Below are 21,976 nucleotides of genomic sequence, written 5' to 3' on the forward strand. Positions count from 1 at the left end.
GGTTCAGAGTAACGTGCTACTCGCTGAAAAAAACGCTTTAACACACCATTAGGGGTAGCAAGCACTATATAAATGCAACCATTTTTTCCTCTTCTATCCTTCTCAATCCAAATAACTGACTAGTATCCACCATTCAAATTACTTTCATATTTCATTACACTAATTACCACAAGTCCTTTATGGGTTCCAGGGTGTCGTGATACTCGCCCAAAAAAAGGCTTCAAGCTCAACACCGCATCAGGGGTAACAAGCGCAATATATATATGTGCAAACCTCTGTCCCTCTTCTATCCCTCTGCTAAAATCCAAATAACCGACTAACATATCATCCACCACTCAAATGAGTTTCATATTTCACTATACTAATTCACCACTAATCCTTTATGGGTTCCGGAGTAGCGTGCTTCTCGCCAAAAAAAGTGTTTCAACACCCCATCAGGGGTAACAAGCGTTATATAAATATATTCCCTCTTCTATTCCTCCACTATCCTTCTGAATCCAAATACCTGATTAACCTATCCACCACTCAAATGACTTTCATATTTCACTATACTAATTCAACACTAACCCTTCTTGGGTTCCAGAGTAGCGTGCAACTCGCCGAAAAAGCTATTTGACGCCTCATCACGGGTAGTAAGTGCTACATAAATGCAATAACAATACAATAATTTAGTCCTACGATGATGAACCTGCCTAGTCTCAATATCCCTAGTCTTTTCAGTTTCTATTTGGGTAGGTGTAGCCACCTTCGTGATAAAAATTATGGTGTCCATGTAATCAAAATGTGGGTGTCAAAATCAAAATCATGGTATGGTCAAAGTAAACATGGTCACTCTGTAGAGTTGACGAAGAATTGGATTGTTCGCTGTGGTCGGGTACATGTTAAGGGGGTTATATAAGACTGAGAATGCAAAGTCTGAAATGTTATGCATATACTCATAGGCATTTAAAACAACCTCCCTTACCACCACATTGAGTTACAATTTAGAAACATCTCTCCAAAATAATGATCGCCATCCTACTGCGCATCTGCACTTGAGAAACTAGCAGCCACAGAACAACAACAAAACAAACATAGGGCAGTAGTATGGAAGAATCACGTCACGTCCATGCCATCCACATGCTTGCATATTTATTTCCTCCACCTCATTGTTCAGTCTTCAAGCACGAACCATCAAGGAAAGGAAGGGGTGGGGGAGGGATTCACACTTTGATGGAAAGCTCTTATAAAATCCCTGAACACCAACAAACGGCCCAGTGAATTGTCATAGGTAGAGCAGCTTCCCTAAAGTGCTTGGCAATAGTATGGATAGCTACATTTTAATGGTTTCACTTGAAAGGGTTTTAGGTAATGACCCTTACTTTGAGACTTAGAGAGCACTTTAGAATCAAGTGTAATTTATAAAAAGTTAATGAAGTGAAGCAACTTAGTGCTAAGCCAGTCATAAAATAACAAAAGAGCAGCACTGCTTAGCATGTGTGTAAACCCTCAAGCCGATCTCACTTCTGACAAAGGCTAGTGGGGCGCTTGAAATATCATCAAACCATTCATCCGCTTGAGAACTGAATAAGGTCTTTGAATCTTAAAGCACACATTTCAACAGGAAGGATGAATAATTTGTCTCCAAGCTACACAATGTCCTACATTTGCCCTGTCCATAGTCAAAAGCACTGGCAAATGCAGAGTTTGTACGGGAAGTGGCACTCTGTAGTGTACAGCCTGCCACCTGTAAACATTATCTGTTGCAGCCAGTGGGCAGTACTGCAGAAAGACACGTGCTTAGCCTGGTTTACCCATTTAACAGACAATTTTATAGTTTCTGTAATGGCACTGTTGCATTACCTTTGTTTTTCGGAGGAAGATTCCCCTACCAATTTTCCAGGGTTATCAACATGCTTCATTTTTCTAACTCGCCGTCTTCTGCGTCTCTCAATGTTTGAGCAGGATTTGTCCTTCTTTTAACTCCTGGCCCTACCACTTTTCGCCCAAAGTGCTAAAATACAAGAACATAGGAGGTCCTTTAGAGGAAATCCAAATGGTGAATGTTACACCCACCAGCTTTGAGATGACAATGGTCCATCTAAGGGTCGGGAACAGCAGGGCTTCCACGGGTAGAACCTCAGCCGGGTCTACTTGCAGAAATCCATGCCAGCTCTGCTGGCATGGATTCTGCAGTTCGGGCTGGACTGTTCCCATGAGGCACAGGGTCAGACTGATTTGCATATGGCCATGTCTGAACTGGGGTGGTGGAGTGAGCTAAAGAATGATGATGGATTAAACCCAGATCAGTTGACTGGGGGTGAGTGTTTGATTTGCTCAAACGCTCCGTCCATTATCCCCTTTGGTATCGCTTTGTTCACCCTAAGTTGGCAGGGTATGCCCAGACCTGGGTCCCTTGCTCACTTTGCCACTGGATTCAAGATAGCCTGGCTGATGAGTGTTATGAACCCGAAACCGGTCCCAGGATGCTTGTTTACGGTCCAGGGAAGACATGGCTTGGCAGTTCGGGCTGGACTGTTCCCATGAGGCACAGGGTTAGACTGATTTGCATATGGCTGTGTCCGAACTGGGGTGGTGAAGTGAGATAAAGAACAATGATGGATTTAACCCAGATCTGTGACTGGGGGTGAGTGTCTGAAAAGTTTCAGCGCTCCGTCCATCATCCCCTTGTGTTTCCTTTGTTTGCCCCAAGTTGGCAGGGTATGCCCAGACGTGGGTCCCTTGCTCACTTTGCCACTAGATTCAAGCTAGCCTGGCTGATGAGGGCTGTTAGCCTGAAACCGGTCCCAGGATGCTTGTTTCCGGTCCAGGAAAGACATGGCTTGGCAGTTCGGGCTGGACTGTTCCCATGAGGCACAGGGTCAGACTGATTTGCATATGGCCATGTCTGAACTGGGGTGGTGGAGTGAGCTAAAGAATGATGATGGATTAAACCCAGATCAGTTGACTGGGGGTGAGTGTTTGATTTGCTCAATTGCTCTGTCCATCATCCCCTTTGTTATCGCTTTGTTCGCCCTAAATTGGCAGGGTATGCCCAGACGTGGGTCCCTAGTTCACTTTGCCCCTGGATTCAAGATAGCCTGGATGATGAGGGTTATGGACCCGAAACCAGTCCCAGGATGCTTGTTTCCAGTCCAGGGAAGACATGGCTTGGCAGTTTGGGCTGGACTGTTCCCATGAGGCACAGGGCCAGACTGATTTGCATATGGCCATGTATGAACTAGGGTGGTGGAGTGAGCTAAAGAATGATGATGGATTAAACCCAGATCAGTTGACTGGGGGTGAGTGTTTGATTTGCTCAAACGCTCTGTCCATCATCCCCTTTGGTATCGCTTTGTTCGCCCTAAATTGGCAGGGTATGCCCAGACGTGGGTCCCTTGCTCACTTTGCCACTGGATTCAAGATAGCCTGGCTGATGAGGGTTAGGAGAACGAAACCGATCCCGGGATGCTTGTTTCCGGTCCAGGGAAGACATGGCTTGGCATTTCGGGCTGGACTGTTCCCATGAGGCACAGGGACAAACTGATTTGCATATGGCCATGTCTGAACTGGGGTGGTGGAGTGAGCTAAAGAAGGATGATGGATTAAACCCAGATCAGTTGACTGGGGGTGAGTGTTTGATTTGCTCAAACACTCAGTCCATCATCCCCTTTGGTATAGCTCTGCTGGTAGACATCTTTTGTAGCTGGTGTATCTGCCACAAGAACTCCAGGCTATAGTGGTGGTAGCAGTGACATTGTCTCTGTATTTCCCTACCTACACTTTCATGCGAGGCATAGCAGTCAGGGCAAGGGAACACAATCAATGGTCATGCATGTTGGGGCTACTGACTTTCCTAGATTTCACAAACACTCGCTTCGGGAGTTTGTTTGCAAAATATGAAAAATACATTCCAAGCAGGTGGAATAAACATTGTACTCAGCATTCGGCTCTTCCTTAAGTGCTTCCACTGGCAGAATCACGGATGGTAGACAGTTCACTATATATAGAGGGTGGTAATTTATCTGGGGAGTAGAATCCAGGACCTGCTCTGACCTAGCTGGCCGGAAGCAGACCATGAACCCCAGAAATGACACCATAGTTCTGACTTGTAGGTTCTCTCCACCCATGTAGAATTATAATATAAAAGCACACAGATGACAGTAATCTATGGAGGCTTTCCTCTGCACTTTCACCCAAAGAGCTGATACACAAGCAATGTGGGGACCCCACTCTGCCACAGGACTTTATTATTAAATATTTTTTTAATGCAGAAATTCGGATCACTCCGTTATCCTCCTCTGAGATTCATGACAGAATTTGGGAACCCAAGTTGATCCGCTAATTGATTCGATAGTTGATCTGCTAATTTGGTCCATTTTTTAGAATTTCAACAAGTTTAAAAAAAACTATCCAGAGGCTATTCGGACCATGATTGATTATCGTGCATTGATGTCCTGCAGGGAAAACTATGAAATCTAAAAGAAGTTATCTTGGAAAAGCATGCCTTTTGCTAGCAGGATGGACTCTTGGTGATGAGAATCACACGCAATATAGCAGGACAATAATTTTCTTCTTGGGGAACAAACACATTTCAGATATTCTGTGAAACAGCAAATAGTTATTTGTTGTATGAAATAAAATCAGGGGTGAATTCAACAGTTTTGGCACTACAAACAATCTGAAGCAGCCTTCTCTGTTGATCTTATCAATCCGGACCATAAGGATAAATGTAGTGTATCCAGAAGATGAGAAGGTGATTGAAGAAGGGAGAAGTCAAATATTAAAGTTAATGAAAAAGGACATGTGGCTTCATGATGTTGACGTGCAGTGGATAAGCCCTTATAGTCAATTTGCTGATCTTCCATTAAACAGTGCTATACGGACATGGATTTAGAGACACTGTGTTATTTGCCCTGGAATCAAGCATCTTCTACTAATTAAATACAGTATATCATACATGCCATGTTCCCTGGTGAAGACTTTTGTGGTAGTTCAATCTGGATCACCCATTAAGTTGAACAACTATGGCCTTGTGGATGGTGTGACACAGTCTATTTAGCTCGCTTATGCCATTACAAAAGGGGGGCAATCTTATGCTAAACAGTCTTGGCCCTGCTCCAATAGAAACAGTACAGCATATACTTCTAGGCCATGACCCCCCTCAATGAGAACACACACAATGGCATTCAGGTATCAATTGGTGGGAGGCAAGAACACTTCTATGAGAGGAATTCACAGTCTAAAGGGGATGCCTGTGTTACCATTACGCATATTACAAGGGAAAGGGAAGAAATAACACATTAACAAGAATAGAGTGAAAGTACAGCTGAAAAGATCTGTTAGGGACACAAATCAACCTAGTATCAATTTGTGGTGCGGTAACAACACATTAGTTAGGAGGGTTCGCCATCCAAGAGAGTTGCGGAGGCATCATAACTCAAATATCTAATTTAACAGGGAGAAAACAGCTCATAAAGATCTCAAAATCACCAAAGTGGACAAGGCATTGAGACAAAAGTTCCAGCTTTCAGCGGATCACCTAAGGCCCTCACAGAGCTACAGAGCCACACCAGTGGTAGTAATATGCTGTACAAATACCAATGAAAAGAATAATATGTGGACCGAGGGGAATGCCAGTGTCACCATAAACTTAGGATGAGTCAACAATCCATTGGGATGTTTTTCATAATATTGAAGGTGAAACAGGACTTGTACGTCAATGTAGTAGGACGATGATATGTATTCACAGGAGACAGTAAGCCACGCCATGCAATGCATGCGCCACTTAAAAAGTACATGGAAATGGAGGTTTCATCAGGTTTTTCATATGAAAACACCTTTCCTGGTACCTTTGACTGTTAAACATTTAAACGATTGTCCAGATCAATTTTGTACTTTATTTATTTGAACAGAAACAAGCAGGAGTCTTCCCAACAGAAACATTTCACGTGTCAACAGGTTGTGGTGCATAGGCAGAATAAGCAGTGACGTAGCATAGTCCCCCCCTAGCACCATGGTGCAGGGGGGGGGGGGCAAGCTCCAGGTGCCCCCTCAGCACAGTACCCTGACCAGGGTGCTCCTGATTGAGTCCGGAGGGGGGCTCCTCCATGTACCTTGCAGGGGCCCCCCTCAAGTTGTGTTATGCCACTGAGAATAAGCTATAAATGAAGGTGTATAAATCCATTAAGTGGAGGGTTGCAAGGTAGCAGACTCGATAAATTCCATTGAGTCAGCAACATTTACAAGCATCCAGCATATGTGCCATGAATTATAAGGGCGCTCCTGGTGAGTGAGGAAATGTAAATGTCGGAGCGGGGTCCTACGTGAACACAATAAGATTAGCAAGATGAGCCAAAGCCAATGCAATGACTTGGAGTAGGGGGCTGGAACGGAATTGTTCTGAGATTATTTGGGAGAGTGTTCCACTTCCAGTGGCCAAGCAGGTATGGTGATCGAAAATGGAATTGATTGCAGGGGGATTAAAAAAGCACACATTTAAGATTGGCAGGTGATAGTGATCGAGCACAAGAGAGAATAAATTAACAAGGGCCATGAAATTCCTCAAAAACCGAACTATGGGATTAAGACGAGCCGTTGTGTCTACTAGAATGCCGGATGCTTGTTGCCACTGACAGAAAGTGAATTGGAGGTTCCCACGTTGCAAAGCTGCTAACTTTGTGAAGTGGAAGAAAGAATACCTTGGAGAAACTGAAACAGACTATTGGAGCAAAATAGCTTGTTTATGAAGTGTATGTGAACGAGTGACGGCGTGGTGTGAAGAGGGCAACAAAGGTGAGACATTGCATGTTGGCTAGCTACTATGTGGGTCCTTTAGTCCTGTCAGAAACAAATGATTCTAGGTGCGTTCTAAAAGCAAACAGCGATGCGAGGACTCGAACCGTGGAAGCGGGAAACACCGGGAGAGAAAAAGACAGTAGGAGATGGGAGAGTGGCATCAGAGTGGGTGGAAAATAGAGGAATTCGATCTCAGATGAACCATGTACAATAGCGTGTAGGGTCGCCCACTGCGGGGGAGAGGGGGCCAGACAGTTCCACATTTTATGGTGGAACTGAGCATTGTGTGAAGAAATGTGATTCAAACTTGTGCACTATGAGTGGATGTGATAAGAAAAGGAAAATTAATATTTTCGTGGACAGAAGGAAGTATTGTATTATCAAGATAAAGGATCTATGAATCAATGACTAAGCCTTGGGGAATGCCTCAGGGTGAAGATGAGGGCCTGTGATAAGAAGTCTGGGCCACAGCAGCTACTACCATATGTTGTCCCATTGTCACTCCTGTGAGGTGTGTCCTCAACACCAAACAGGCTATATGTGTGGGTATTTCATTTATTTGCTGCCGGCAAAGAGTAGTTTGTTGAAACAAATATTTTCAATTACTTATATACAAAAAGTGACATAGACATTTGTTGAAGGTAAATTAACAGCTTGCAGCAATGTTTGTGGACTAGGTTTTAGTTGTTATGTAAAAGCACTGGGGTTGAGGGTGCCCTAGAGCTGCGATTCCTCCGAGCTCCTTTTGGAATTATGGAATCCTGGTCATCCTGTTATTATATGTTCTGGGTATAGTGTTCTTGTCAGACTGAGGTTGCGTGGCAGTGCCATGGTCAATGTCCTAGAGGTTTATAATTTTGATAATCAGCGGTCGGTCTGCCAGAGGTCATTTGGCAATTGTGCATACATTTCTTAGGCAGGAAACATGCTGTGCAACAAAGCTTACTGTATTTCCTTGTGTAGCAAGTTAGGTGACAATTACTGGGCCTACCTGTCAAACGATGGCTTCTCCCCACAGTCAAACGCATCTTGTAGTTCCTTGACAAGGTTGGCCTGTCCTGGAAGTCTAAAGAGACCCTCCTCCTTGAGTCCTCTCTGCCGGATGAAGTCCACGCATTGCTCCACCAGCAATGGAGCCAGCCGATTGCCATACCGTTTCTCGTACCTGACTGTTTCTTCCAGCTTCTGTCCAAAAATACCTGTTCAGGAATCCAGAGCAAAAAGACAAGGTTTGAACGTGAAAAAGTTAATGTTCCTGCCTGTCAGCGTATTAAGGAGAGTTTAAGAATCTTTGGAGGAAATATACTAAACAACATTGATTGTGCAATGAATACATGAGTGGAAATATGTGAAGTGTGAAGACCTCAAATGCCTCTTAATGCCCCATATCAACGGTAAGTTTTTGTCCAGAAATCCCGCCCCCTCTTTTGAATTACTGATACTATGATATCGGTATTTCTGGCAGTATCACGGGGAGATTACTTCTGATTACATCACATAGGCAATAACTTGCAGCCATATGTTTTTCACACATATTCTTACAGGGATTTCCTAATTTTCTTACTTTTAGCAGTTGAAGTGCCCTGGTGAATTCTTCTGGACCTTCAATATTCCTGTATTACTTGTAATCCCAGTGGGGCTGGGAACTCACATTACGAGCCCCAGGACTACTGAATCCCTTTCTAGTATCAAGCCTAGCTAAACGATTTTTTACATTTGATGTATTGGCTATTTGACAGGGGTACATGTTTCATGGAGAATTTTTTTGATGTCATAGTTATGTTTTATTATTGTTTATGTGTAAACACTTGTGTCCTATACAAGTTTTGGTGGATTCTGCTTGGCGTGAAATGCACATCAGTTATGAGTTCCTGCCATGCTGTTATGTTTTACTTCATAGACCGATCCCGAGCATCCTATGCAAAGAAGAAATGTGTCCAGACCAAAGTGATACCTTGTATAGCACGCGATAGATGGATCTTTGTTGTCAGGCTGAGCTTATCTAAGTTTCTTTAAAAAAACATTTTTGTTGATTTTCAACATTAAACAACAATGGAATTACATGATCAGGTGTACGCGGTTTTAAACAGCTGTCTATACATTGCATGTTGAACAACAACCTGGCGGATCTTGCTACATTGACCAGAAATGAAGGTCCGTGGTTCTGGTCCCAGTTACCAAACCGAAAAGGCAGGTGATCCATGGGCGGCTATGGACAGTCTTGGAATGCGCTTCTGTCTTTGCCCTGCCTCGTGTGAATGGACTAAATTGCAGAAACAAGCCCATTTTGTATTTCCCTCTCCCGCCACCATTCACAAGACAGGAGATCAAAAAACTACGCTGCGGGTTACCTGCCCCGCTGTAGCCTGAGGCTCCACTGCTGCGACTTACCTCGGGAACAAAACAAAAGACGTTTCACCCTAGTTCTGAATCTAGAACCACACCCGCTCAACTTGAACACTGAGAGAAGACATTCTCCCACACGTTTGACCTAATCTCTTCTCGTAATGCGAAAAAACAGATTACTGACAGGCTCCAGTCCAACTTTTCTCTACTTCTTCAATAAACTGGGCCACTGCCCCCCTTAAACTGCTTTCTGTGGTCTCACTACAGACAGCTACAGCTGTCTTTCACAGACAGCATGTATACCATACTCATTAGAGTCAATCGTTCCTTAAGATTGGATGGCTTTCATGTCATTCACATTCGCCATGCTCTTATTTGTGGTTTTCCTCTCTTTCTGTGTTTGAACTGCCCATAGGAGCTTTTTGGTTTGTGTTCAGTAGATATGTCAATTGCCCTGCTTCAAACGCAACACTGCAAACAAAGCCAAATTTAAACACCAGTTTACTGTGTTTCACACCACCTAGTGGCCCTAGAAAATCTGCAGCAGAATGTGGAAGATACATTATTGATCTCGATAGACATTGGAGACTACCATAAACAAGCACTGGCAATGTCAATTGGTCACACTTGTATATAAAGGTAAGCAAGACCAATTGGCATTGACTTTGCTTTTTTATCTGTTTGCTCACAACCACCTGTGTGCAGGACAAAGCACTACTGGACTTGAAAGAAATGGCTTGCCTTCTTGGTCATAGAACAAAGAAAGAAACTATTTGAGGAGACGTGAAGCTCCTCACTTCCTAGCCACTTGGGCCATGGAACAAAGCAATCTTAGACTGCACTGAAATTGCTTACAGCTCTCCTACCTAATATAAACTGGGTAAGAATAGCTAGAAGATTGAAGTTCTAGTGCGTAGGCCTTCATAGGGGCCGGAATTTAAAGAAATATTTTTCCTTGAATAGACATGGAATACTGAGACTGAAAAAAACCAATTTGAAGAACAGAGAAAGTAGTGGTAAAAGGACTCTATACTTGCTTTGTGGCTAGTGTAGATGTCACTCACTGAGACTTCTTATATTTCACTTACACATTTACACCTACAACATATTACTGGATTATATTATAAATTAGGCCATGTTCCGATTGGCAGAAATAGGATCTGCCCAGAACAAGATTCCTCGTTGGTTAAATCACTGAGATCTACTATCATAAATTTAGCACCTGCAAGTTTCTAATTGGTGAATTACATTGAATAAAGCAGACAAGGCATTTAAGTTATTTTTCTAAAAAAAATCACATAAAGCATTTCTCCAGGTAGAGTGTGTAATGATATTCCATACTTTGGGCATATTCACTGAAAAAGATTACGTGACAGTATAATATTCTCTCAAACAATGCTTTTAAGTCAGGGAAAATCTCCACCTCTGAAGGAGCAACAGCCTCCTGAGATAACTTGTTTAAGTGCTAGGTAGCTTGTAGTCTCATAGTGGTTTACTTTGTGGCAGATACAAGCCAGCTTGCATAAAATCTAGGCTTTGATTGGAGGCAAGCCATGAGTGTTAAAGACTGAGGTCATGCTCCCAAGAGTATCATATGATTGCCATATACCACTGCCTTGGGAATAGCATTGTTGAGCTTGGGGAAGCCAATATGTAAGAGCTTGCCTTAGTCAGGCTTTGAGGACTAGTGATTGACTCACTGATTTAAAGTCTTCTGCTGTGATAAGTGACTTTTTTCCACAGAGGACTCTGATTTGGTATTGTGACACCCTGGCTAAAGAGTTTAGATGGGGGGTTAGGTTTAGATTTTTATCTGGAATGGAGCCTAAAGATGTTGTGCATTCAATGATGGATGGCTTGCATCCAAGCGGAGTTAATAAATTAAGCCAAGATTGCAATAGGATAGAATCATGGGGAGTATCACTAGAATGTTAGTTTTCCATGGATTTAATCTGTGCAAGTCGACGAGCTAGATTTATCAGCCATGAATTCCTTAGTTGGCCAACAAATTACATATTTTGCCCTCAGGGGTGATAAATGATGTGAAATCTGGTAGGTTTAATGTCTCTGATTTTCACTTCCACCAACAGATATTGTAAACTTCAGAAATGGTAATTTTCAGGTTTTTATATTGTTTGGAATCTTTATGACTCTTCGCCACCCGTCCTCCAAATATATTACCATGATCAAGGCAAATTATTGAATATTCAGGAGGGAAGGAGGGTTCACATTGGCTGAAATCATTCGGTCAGCCATGTTTCTGTCAGAATCAACAGGCAAAGGTAGTATAGTTGGATTGTATCTATAATTTTAAGATGGTCTTTGGTTGGTATCCCCATCTGTGCAGAAGAATCGGAAGGAGTAATTAAATATTTGTTGTAGAAAACATTGTGAACATCCTCTCAGCTTGTCTGAGTGTACATATTTTCTGGAACGTCAATAATCTGGTCTTCTACCTTCTGAAAAGATAGTGTGATTGGGTACCAGGATATCCTTGTCAGAATATAGAGTCTGGGCAACTACATCAATTTGGAAACTAGGGATGTGTAATTTGCACACCTACTGGGATGCAAATGGGATTACAATTTGGGATGTAACCTACATGATAATAGGTAACATCGCAAATTGTACATTCGCAGGTGGTTAAAAAATGATCTGCCTAATGAATTTTTTATTGCTTTTCAAAAGCAGGTCCTGTCCATTAAAGGGACCAGTGATGCTTTTTTTAAAAAGTTTTTTTTTTAAGTTTGCAGTTTGTATGCTAACCCGAAAAACACTTAATAATGTCAGCAACCTATTATAGAACATGATAGACCTGTGTGCTTCACCATTTTTATCCCCCATAACGATTACATTATATTTTTATATTTTTTATATTTTATCGTAATGCTGTGAAATGTCTGTTTTTTAACTGTAGTATACTTTTTATGCCTACATTGTGCTGGCGAAATAAAGTTGTTCTGACTGACTGATTACATTGAGAGCAAGATCCCCATTCCCACCATCCCATATTCCCTATTTAATGTTGAATTCTGAATCAGGCGGAAGAGCTGATTCTACAAGAGTGGTATTGGATACCGAAGGTGGTTGTCTTATCCATACATGCCAACTTTAGGAAGTGGGAAAGAGGGAGTTTTAAAAAAATAAATTGGGGGAATTAATTTTCTTCATTTACTTGCATTAAGATGGGGGTAATTTCAGGTGGAAGAAACTAAAACAAAGCCATTTTTGGCTTTAAAAATCAAGGATTTTCCGCTTTATGTGGGTGTTAGCATGTCTGCATAGCCACCCGCCTCAGATGCGGTATTCTTAAGATGGAAGTCGATTATGTTTGCCACCGCGAACACAGATTTAGCAGTCCTGACGACAATGGAAATGGGATCGGTTGGGCTCTAATATTAATATATAATTAAATATTATCACTGCCCCTCCACAAAAGGACCATTTCTTATGATTTATAGACAGGGCCGGACTGGGAACCAAAACTGGCCCCGGGGTGCCGCCGAGCTCTTTTCCAGGGCCAGTTTTCGGCCGATTTTGCCTATGCTGCAAAAAACGTCCCTGCAACAAAAAAGGCCCCCAGGGGCCCCAAACTGGCCCCCACCTGTGCGGCCCACCGGGGGGATTACCCGGTGCCCGTTACGGCCAGTCCGCCCCTGTTTATAGATAGTGAATTCTTTACTACTGTGCTTCCAAAACGTTTTAGAACCCACCCCATTTTTGGCCCTCTTAACTTCCCCCACCACCTCATAACTGGCACACTTCCCCAAAATCTCTAATTTTGTGAATTCAGGATGTGCAATTTGCACATCTACTGGGTTGCAAATGGGATTACAATTTGGGATGTAACCTACGTGATAATAGGTAACATCACAAATTGTACATTCGCAGGTGGTTTTTAAAAGATCTGCCTAATGTATTTTTTATTGCTTTTCAAAAGCAGGTCCTGTCCATTAAAGGGACCTGTGATGCTTTTTTTGTTTTGTTTAAAGTTTGCAGTTTGTGAAGACGTCTAGAAGAGCAGGCAGTGGTCATCTGGACCACTCCTTCTCCCCCCGAGGCCTCCGCCATGATTCCCAAATGGTAGGATGTCACACGGAGACAGCTTACCTTTTGCAAATTAGATACCATTCCCTCTGAGGTGTCCGTACCTGATCAATGGTTTGTGACCAAAATTGCATTCACAATTACTGCGTTCCTCTCCACATTGCACTTGGAAGGGGAACATCCCTTTCATGCCCACTGTTATTTGTGAATGGAATAGAGAAAAGAGGATGAGAGAAAGAAGGAATATGAAGGGAGAAGCGCTGCATGCAAAGGTGGAAGGAAAGAAAGAAGGGGGCGTGGAAGGAAGGCCGGAAGCAACAAGAGAGGGCAGTAAACGCACAAAGAAGACAGTGGTACTGTAGCAATTTTCGCAGTGGAGTTGCTGCCATCAATGTTACATCACTGAACTCGTAGAGATTATGAAAACTCCTAGCATCACTCAAAGAACAGGTTAGCAAATGAGTCACGCCCATTCGGCAAGAGAGTGGTAAGGGTGTAGTGTGTAGCTGGTGGGCTATTTTGGAACACACTGCTGAAAATATATTAGTATGCATGGCTACCACTGTCAGTTACAGAGAGCACATTCTCCTTTGAAATGGTGTCTGAATTTGCAAAATGATACAGTTGAGCTGATAGAACTATATAGCACGCAAAGTGTGGAAATTGGGTTTCAGCGAATATTTGTTATTTGAACATCACCAAGTGTCTTGATTTGTTTTGTTGCTATTAAAATCTTTGTTTGCATCACTCTTCAGAATTACAAACCAGCATTTGCAATGCAATAGGTCTAGCATTTTTAGAGTTTAAGCCATTGGCATCGTAAATGACGATGTCTTTTACTGATCTGTTTTGATAATTCACACATAAATAAAAGGCATTGTCATTTACAATGCCAATAGCTGAAACTCTTGTAAATGTAAGACCTATTTCATTTAAAAGAAGCGGCAGCCATTGTCCTGGCCTGCTTGAAAAGTGAAAGCCCGCATGACGCCTTAATGCTGCAGGAAAGCATGTTGTGCCTGCAGTAGGAGAAACTCATTAAAGAAAATAGTGCTCACAGACTAAATAAAACATACCGAGTAACAACAGAAGTAAAAGGGCCAGTCCTCATTGAAAGTTACAAATGACGACAAGGTGGTACTAAAGGGGGTCTGACAAGCCCATTAACGAATCAGAAACCAGCATTTACAAAGGACAATGACACAAGCCAATGAAAAATATGGGCGGACAGTGGGCGAACCATCAAGTCCATACTCTAATACAGCATGCTGCAGGGCAGCGCATTCGCTGCCCAGGCTCGACCCAAAAAGGGCTTCATTTGTGCTTTGCTAAACAGTAGAGTACCTGTGTGTGTGTCTTGGGCCCTAGTACAAGGAAGGTAAAGGTTCCCCTATGTGCTCTTTGAGCTACAAAGTAGAGAAATAATCAGACATCAGTTAATTTGTAGGTATTTACATTTTGTTAGTACAAACGACTTCCTGCAACCTTTCCTTTTACATTAGCAAAACGGTCACATATCTGATTTTACAAATTCCTTTCACTTAGCACGCAAAGAAACAACAAGTTCCATGTTAAAGAAATAAGCAGCAGTTTGTCTGAAGACATGGCCTGCCCTTTGACCTCTGTCTGCAGGTTTTACAGGCATCTTCAAGGTTCATTCATCTTTAAAACTCCAGCTTGGTTATTTTGGAGATGCTACCACCCGCACCACTACTTCTGCCGCTAATGACAGGAGACAGTATAAAGGTAAAGCAAATCTGACAGAAGAATTACAGTGTAGAGAATTTGTGTTTTGAATTTATCTAGAAGCAAATCATTCAGCAGAAAGAGGCTGTGCTTTTGCCTTCATTGACCTTTTCAAGTGCGTCATGCGAGCAGAACTGGCTGACTAATGTGACATTCCTGTTACCACCACCCCCCACCGCCTTCTCTCCCCTAGTGTTCGCGCGAGCAAGCAAAAACCGAGGCAGAAAACTAAACACGTCCCGCGTGACTGGCAGGTGAAATCTCTGCGTGGCTGGGCGACGCAATAGGTGATGTATTAACAGGAATTTTTGAGGCAAGTTCATGGATTGAAGATATGGCTGAGCTGGAAACCACGGTACGTGTGCTAACCCGATAGCGACTTCATAATTTCAGCAACCTGTCATAGAACATGATAGACCTGTGTGCTTCACCATTTTTATCCCCCAAAACGATTAAATAGAGAGCAAGATCCCCCTTCCCACCATCCCATACTCCCTATGTAATGTTGAATTCTGAATCAGGCGGAGGAGCTGATTCTACAAGAGTGGCATTGGATAGCGAATGGTGGTCGTCTTATCCATACATGCCAACTTTAGGAAGTGGGAAAGAGGGAGTTTAAAAAAAAAAGAAATTAGGGGAATTAATTTTCCCCATTCCCTTGCATTAAAAAGGGGGTAATTTCTGGTGGAAGAAAACTAAAACAAAGCCATTTTTGGCTTCAAAAATCAAGGATTTCCCACTTTATGTGGGTGTTAGCATGTCTGCATAGCCACCTGCCTCAGATGCGGTGTTCTTGAGGTGGAGACTCCATTGTCTTTGCCTCCAGAAACACCGATTTAGCAGTACTGATGGCAATGGAAATGGGATCTGTTGAGTTCTAACATTAATATACAGTTAAATATAATTGCTGCCCCTCCACAACAGGACCATTTCTTTTGATTTATAGATAGTGAATTCTTTACTACTGTGCTTCCCAAACATTTTAGAACCCACCCCATTTTTCGCCCTCTTAACTCCCCCCACCACCTCATAACTGGCAAACTTGCCCAAAATCTCTTATTTGGTGAATTCAGGAGGTCTACAGGCTTTGCTGAGCAGCAACCATCTCCTGCACCAGGATGTCCTACATTCAAGATGTCCTGAAGCTAGTATTCATCAGAGGAAGGTAGAGTGGTACTTTTGTTTTGTACTATCGTTGGGTGAATTGAGTGAAATCGCAAAACTTAGGCAGACTTGTTGAAGGTAAAAAAAAGTCCAGATTTTGCCTGACTAGCAGATGTAATAGAACATTCACCCACACTTTGGTATGTTCTAACATTTTCCCTCACATGAAAATATATGTAAGGACCACAGGAAGCACAGTAGACATGCCGCAGAACATGAATGTTCAACGTTTGATGCATCAGTGTTCCATCCTACAAAAGGTAGAACGTTTACAGTGTTACTCTGAAATGCAAGTTCTTATCATCAGATGCTGTCCTACCTCTCGGCAAATAGTAGCTAAGTCAATGTTGTATAAAAACGACGAAAGAATAATAGGCATAACGGGGAATCACTCAGAATAATTAGGAATAATTCTCTTTTGTCTACTAGAACATTACTTGCGATAGCCCAGAAGAAACACTGTACCATTACTAGTTGAAAGAACATGCAGGGATTGATTCATGAACCTTTTTAGAGGAAAAAGCAAGCTGTCCACATGCACGATTCACGAAAGTATTTTTACATGTGCAAAATGAACTGCATGTGGGCAAATTGGGATACCTTCGGGCATTTCACCCTGTCCCAAAATTGCAGTCCTGATCTAGCACTGGGCCCTTGCACGATAAAGAGAAGCGAAGAGAGAGAAGACAGAAAAGCTCCATACCAGTTTTTCAGATACAGCATCTGAAAAACTGGTATGGAGCTTTTCTGTCTTCTCTCTCTTCGCTTCTCTTTATCGTGCAAGGGCCCAATGCTAGATCAGGACTGCAATTTTGGGACAGGGTGAAATGCCCGAAGGTATCCCAATTTGCCCACATGCAGTTCATTTTGTACATGTAAAAATACTTTCGTGAATCGTGCATGTGGTCCACTGTTCATTAGATCGATTTCCACCATTAACTTATAGATGGACACGAAATTCATTTTTTTTTTTTGCTTCTACGGGATGTTCAAGGCCCCTATGTCAAACGGCTTCCATGGATGATACCGGGGCAGTGGATAGCACTCACTTACATCTGCTGTACCTGAAGGCTAAGGCAGTATACCCAAGTAACTCATATGAGGAAATGCTTGCAGTCATGTATTTGCCACTTTGTAGTGCTCTGAGGGCTGATATGGAATTGTGATGCAACAGTTGTGCTCTATTTCTTGCCCTATCCCTAGCATCTGGTTTCATAATGAATCAGGACCTGCAGCCACAATTAGGCCATATATGTTTGTCTTTAAATCTGTGAATTGGGCCCGTGTACGATGTTTTGCTAAAAGAGACTGAGGGATCCGTTTGTGGATATGGACCTAGGCTGCTCACGTCTCTCTCTGAATCTACTTGAAAATACGAAAAAAGGAAAGTTCTTAAGGGATTTTTCATGAGGGAAAGAAAAAAGTAATGGTTGGATCACTCTCAGCCGTTACTCGAGGCCACATACAATTCCATTGTTTTTTGCCCACCATGTCACCTCAGACAGTAACCAGACATATGCAAATCATCTTTGGCTCTGCTCCAATTGGAACAGTCCTGCCCAAACTGCCAGACATGTTCCCCTCTGGCTACCCTTCTCCACTCGTAGGGTGTACATTCATTTTTTCGTGTCTACCAATGATACTCAGTTGGTCTTCAGTCTTCTTTACTGAACCGAGTGACAATGGCATCAACTTTCACCTTTCAACAAGCTCACTACATTACCTACAATTAGCCAAAAATACAGCAGTTTGATTTCTTCTGTGCCGTAAACATGTGATGGTCGATACAGTCTATTAATTGGCTCCTAGCGGATAACTCCATTGTCGCAAGGCACTTTGAATAGAGGACAAAGTGTTTGTCTGCTTGAGGTGACACTTCTTGAGGAAGTGATTCTACAGATATTGTCCCGGCCGCTCCTTTCTATCCCCCTCATCACCTCTCTTCAAACTTCTAAACTCTACTGTCTTAGCTGGACAGAGTGGCCCAGAACATTCTTGAAAGTCCAAAGGACGAATCGTTGGGACACAGTGCCTTAACCCTACAGGAGGTAGAATCATTACATGAAATTGAATAAAGGCCAGACATTGGCACTTCCATCACTAAAATAATAGTTGTCAGTTACCACAACTCTAAAAAATTTACTCAATTTCTTTCTTTCTTTCTATGTTTTTATATATATAACGTTATCTAGACCCTAGCTTAAAGACCAGAGTGCTGTAGGTAATACTCGACCACTGACACGAAGAGCTTCAGAGGTGGGTTTTGCATCTGCCTCAGGATGTACTTGGAGTGCTTCAATTGGTGTCTGCAGTACGATGCCTCTTGAGGCTCTTCCTTGTCTCCTCACCATTGTACAAGATTTCAATTACCCTCCTCAATAAAGACATGCTGTAAAAACTGTTGGTCTTTTGGGAGTTTGTTAGGAGTCCTTAAAGGAAATGGGATGCGTATAACCCATTCTCAAATGGGGAAGCACCATTATGAATGTAAAAAAATATTTTTTTCTCTTACAAAATAAAAATTACACTTTTAATTATTTTTGTTTAAACACATCCCATTTCCTTTAAGGAAAATGGGTTGCATTTAAAGAAAAAAAAAAGCGCTATTTAAAAACAGTCACAGACCTTACCTCAGCAGGCCACCATCCTTGTGATGGGTGCGAATCTTAGTGGGCCACAATTTGCGACCTTCCCCTTTAATAATTATGAGGTAGGTCAAACTGCAACCCACTACGAATCGGTAATTTGCAAAACAACCTATTAGTACATAGGTCGATTCGCAAATTACCACACGTCACAAAAATACTGCTCGCAAATTGCAGTATTGTGCGACCAATTATGCATACATCTGGCCCTGAATGAGAGATTCAACGCAACAAAGTCCTTAATATGTTTACTACTTTTCTCTAAGGCCGCTCATTACTTCAACTCAATGTAGCCTTTGACAGAACAGTAGAGTACATGGTAACAAAGTAGATGAAAGGTCGCAGGCTTGAAGTGGATCCTTACTTCCTTACCCTCTGAAGAAGCAACATAATTTAATGTGAGACTGAGGGAAGTATAGTAAGGCTTACCAGCTCAGACCTATCCGTGGCAGTTTATGAATTAATTCCCAGTGCGTCAGATCACCGCCAGCAGTCATTCAGCATGCAGCTGAATGCTTCTTCTACCATTGATTATATTTGTATATATATCTTTGGTTTAATGTTCTTTGCACCCAGAGGGTGGAAGGAAATTAAAGGAAGTGTCTAGGGAGCAACTTTCTTATCAGCTCAAAATCAATTTGAAGGCTTTTTTAATTTAAGTTCTTTGCATTTCTGCCTGCATGTTTATTTACATTCCACTCACTGATGGACAAGGGAGGGAGAGGCCCCTCTGGAGGAGAAACTTGTAAATCACATTCCTTTTCATCTTGCTTGAGAAGATGTCAAAAATGATTCTCAAACGGAAGAGCTACAAGGATTCACAGTATCCGCTTACACAGAGACCTATGCATGAAGTCAATGAAAATACACCCTTCTTAAATATTTAGCACTATATGCTTGAATCCTTTTGGTATTTAGAATGCTTTAAATGGGCAGGTACTGTGTTAATGAGTGCCTGCATATCTTCAATTTGAAAGGGAGAGTACCAACACTTCTCAGCATGGGTTCAATACTTTTAATGGGAGAGTGCTAACACGTCTCAGTAGCCAACAGTTACTTGTAGAGAGTAAGTACCTATGTTTTTATATTTCCATTTCAAGTACTGGCTGTTTGACAAATTGAGAAATTTCATATTTGAGAAGTGGCCAATAACAGCATATTTCCTAGTCCTGTTAATATTTAACTAACGTTATTTCATTATTACTTCGTCCTTTTCATTTGAATACTTACCTAAAATCACTAATATTAAACTTAGGTACAGAGAAAACATTGGTTTTGTCAAAAGAATCCACAGACCCACATTACTCCAAACCCAGAAAAACAATTGGACTTGAAGACAATGGGGAATCATTCTTCTGGCATCATACATTTTTGCACCATCTTGGCGGAATATCTGGGCTACTTCTGGTTACGAATGATGTCACCAAAATTAGTGGCAGAATGAAGGGCTGATTATCAGGAAGTGCCTTCTGAGCATCAAAGGCCACTAACATCTGAAGTCACTGGATGGAAGATTTTAATGTGGGAGTTTAACATGTACCTTATTACTTTTGTCTATATATATATTTATTTTTTTCATTGAGGAAGAAAAGGTTTCAGTAACATCATAGCTAGGTGAATATGTCAGTGATAAATTTAACATTCTGAACTAAACAAAACATAGAACTTCACGGGTTATAGTTAGCAGCACTAGCTATATCTTGCACTCCCGCCATGCACTGCTTATGAACTAACATATTTAATCACTCATGACATGTTCTATAACATCATTCATGACATCACTGAAGACATCTCAAATGACATCATTGATGACTTCACCGATGACATCATCCAAGCTTTGTTTTCCCGCATATTGGTCTATAAATTACTATGGCATTAGAGACCTGACAGTAAGTACAAATAGCTCAGGAGGATATTAGCCATCATTAATGCCATCACAGACACAACTCCCTTAGGTGCAGAAAGCACGCATTATGTGCAACACTGATCCTAAAACATACACTTTACAGCTAGCATAGTTCACATTAACAATCAACCACAGATAATAGGAACTGTTCATTGAGTACGGGGTGCAGCCTGTATACAAATGTTCAGAGAAAGCCAAGTTTCTAAAAATAGTGAATGTCAGTTCCAAAACAAAAGTCCTACTGTGGACAGCTTTAGAGAGAAGGGGATTAACGGCGGACTGCAAAGGCTGCACCTCCTTACTTTGTTCCCATAAGGTGTAATTTGAAAATATAGTTAATGATGGTGTGCACATAAACAGCTTTTATTTGTATTAAACACATGTAACTCAACAAAACTATATTGAGAAATGAAGTTGGTATCAGTAGAGACCTGAGTACTTTAAACAGTGCTTACTGTATGGAGATAATTTACTTTATACCACACTGTGTGCAGTGAAACTTTTATAAGAAATATGACACAGAGTACGAAAAAGTATCTACTAAGAACAGTGTATACTCTATGCAAAACTTGTTAAAAAGACACTGTTTTCTCAAAATAACTAAGATCTGAAGGTGCTTAACATCCTACTACCTGCATCCTTTATACTGTCGTGAAAACTTTACAGATAGCCAATCTTCTCAAGCAAAACATGCACAAGTTTATAGGTTAGTTCCTGATGCACACAGTCTTCTAAGTTATGTAGAAATTGTTATGTTGACACAATTCTGTCTAACATCAAGACTGCTGACAAAAGTTAGTATCTACTACTACTACGTAGAATCTTACTCCTGTTGTAAACTTTTTCTACAGTACCAAAAAACGTGTGTGGAACATAATTAACACAAGTCCTCAACTGTTACCTGCACACAGAGTACAAAGATAAGTAACATGTTCAATACCTCTACACACCTATGGTGCATTAGAAGTAGATGTGTTCTGTAAACACACCCGTTAGCTGGACCCATGCTGTACAAAATTAGGTAGACAAGTAACATAATACCTACCCACTACTATGTAAAATATAAAGCAAACGAGCACACTCTTTAGATGATGTCATCTTTGATGTCATTTGAGTTGTCATCAGTGATGTCATAAATGATTTCGTAGAACATGTCATGAGTGATGTCATCTGTGAGGTCATAAGCAGTGCATGGTAGAGATCCTAGTTATAGTTAACGCTGCTAACAGGTGAAATTCAGTTTTTTTTCTTCAGAACGTTAATGTTATCACTGATATATTCACCTAACTATAAAGCTATTGTACCCTTTGTTTTTTCTAGTGAATTTCTAAGGTTTTTTGAAGAA

General features: G+C 41.6%; 1 protein-coding gene across 6 annotated transcripts in view; it reads right to left on the minus strand.

Annotated features, from left to right (window-relative positions):
- The window catches only part of ARHGAP24 (Rho GTPase activating protein 24), a 1,422,561-nt gene that overhangs the window by 116,204 nt on the left and 1,284,381 nt on the right, over window positions 1–21,976 (minus strand). For all 6 annotated transcript variants that reach the window (XM_085636556.1, XM_085636558.1, XM_085636561.1 and 3 more), the window contains one exon: window positions 7,769–7,976. In XM_085636556.1, the coding sequence (XP_085492682.1) occupies window positions 7,769–7,976 (208 nt within the window). The remainder of the gene's footprint in view (window positions 1–7,768; window positions 7,977–21,976) is intronic.

Source organism: Triturus cristatus, chromosome 2_1 (assembly GCF_964204655.1).
Source record: "Triturus cristatus chromosome 2_1, aTriCri1.1, whole genome shotgun sequence".
NCBI classification, from domain to species: Eukaryota; Metazoa; Chordata; class Amphibia; order Caudata; family Salamandridae; genus Triturus; species Triturus cristatus.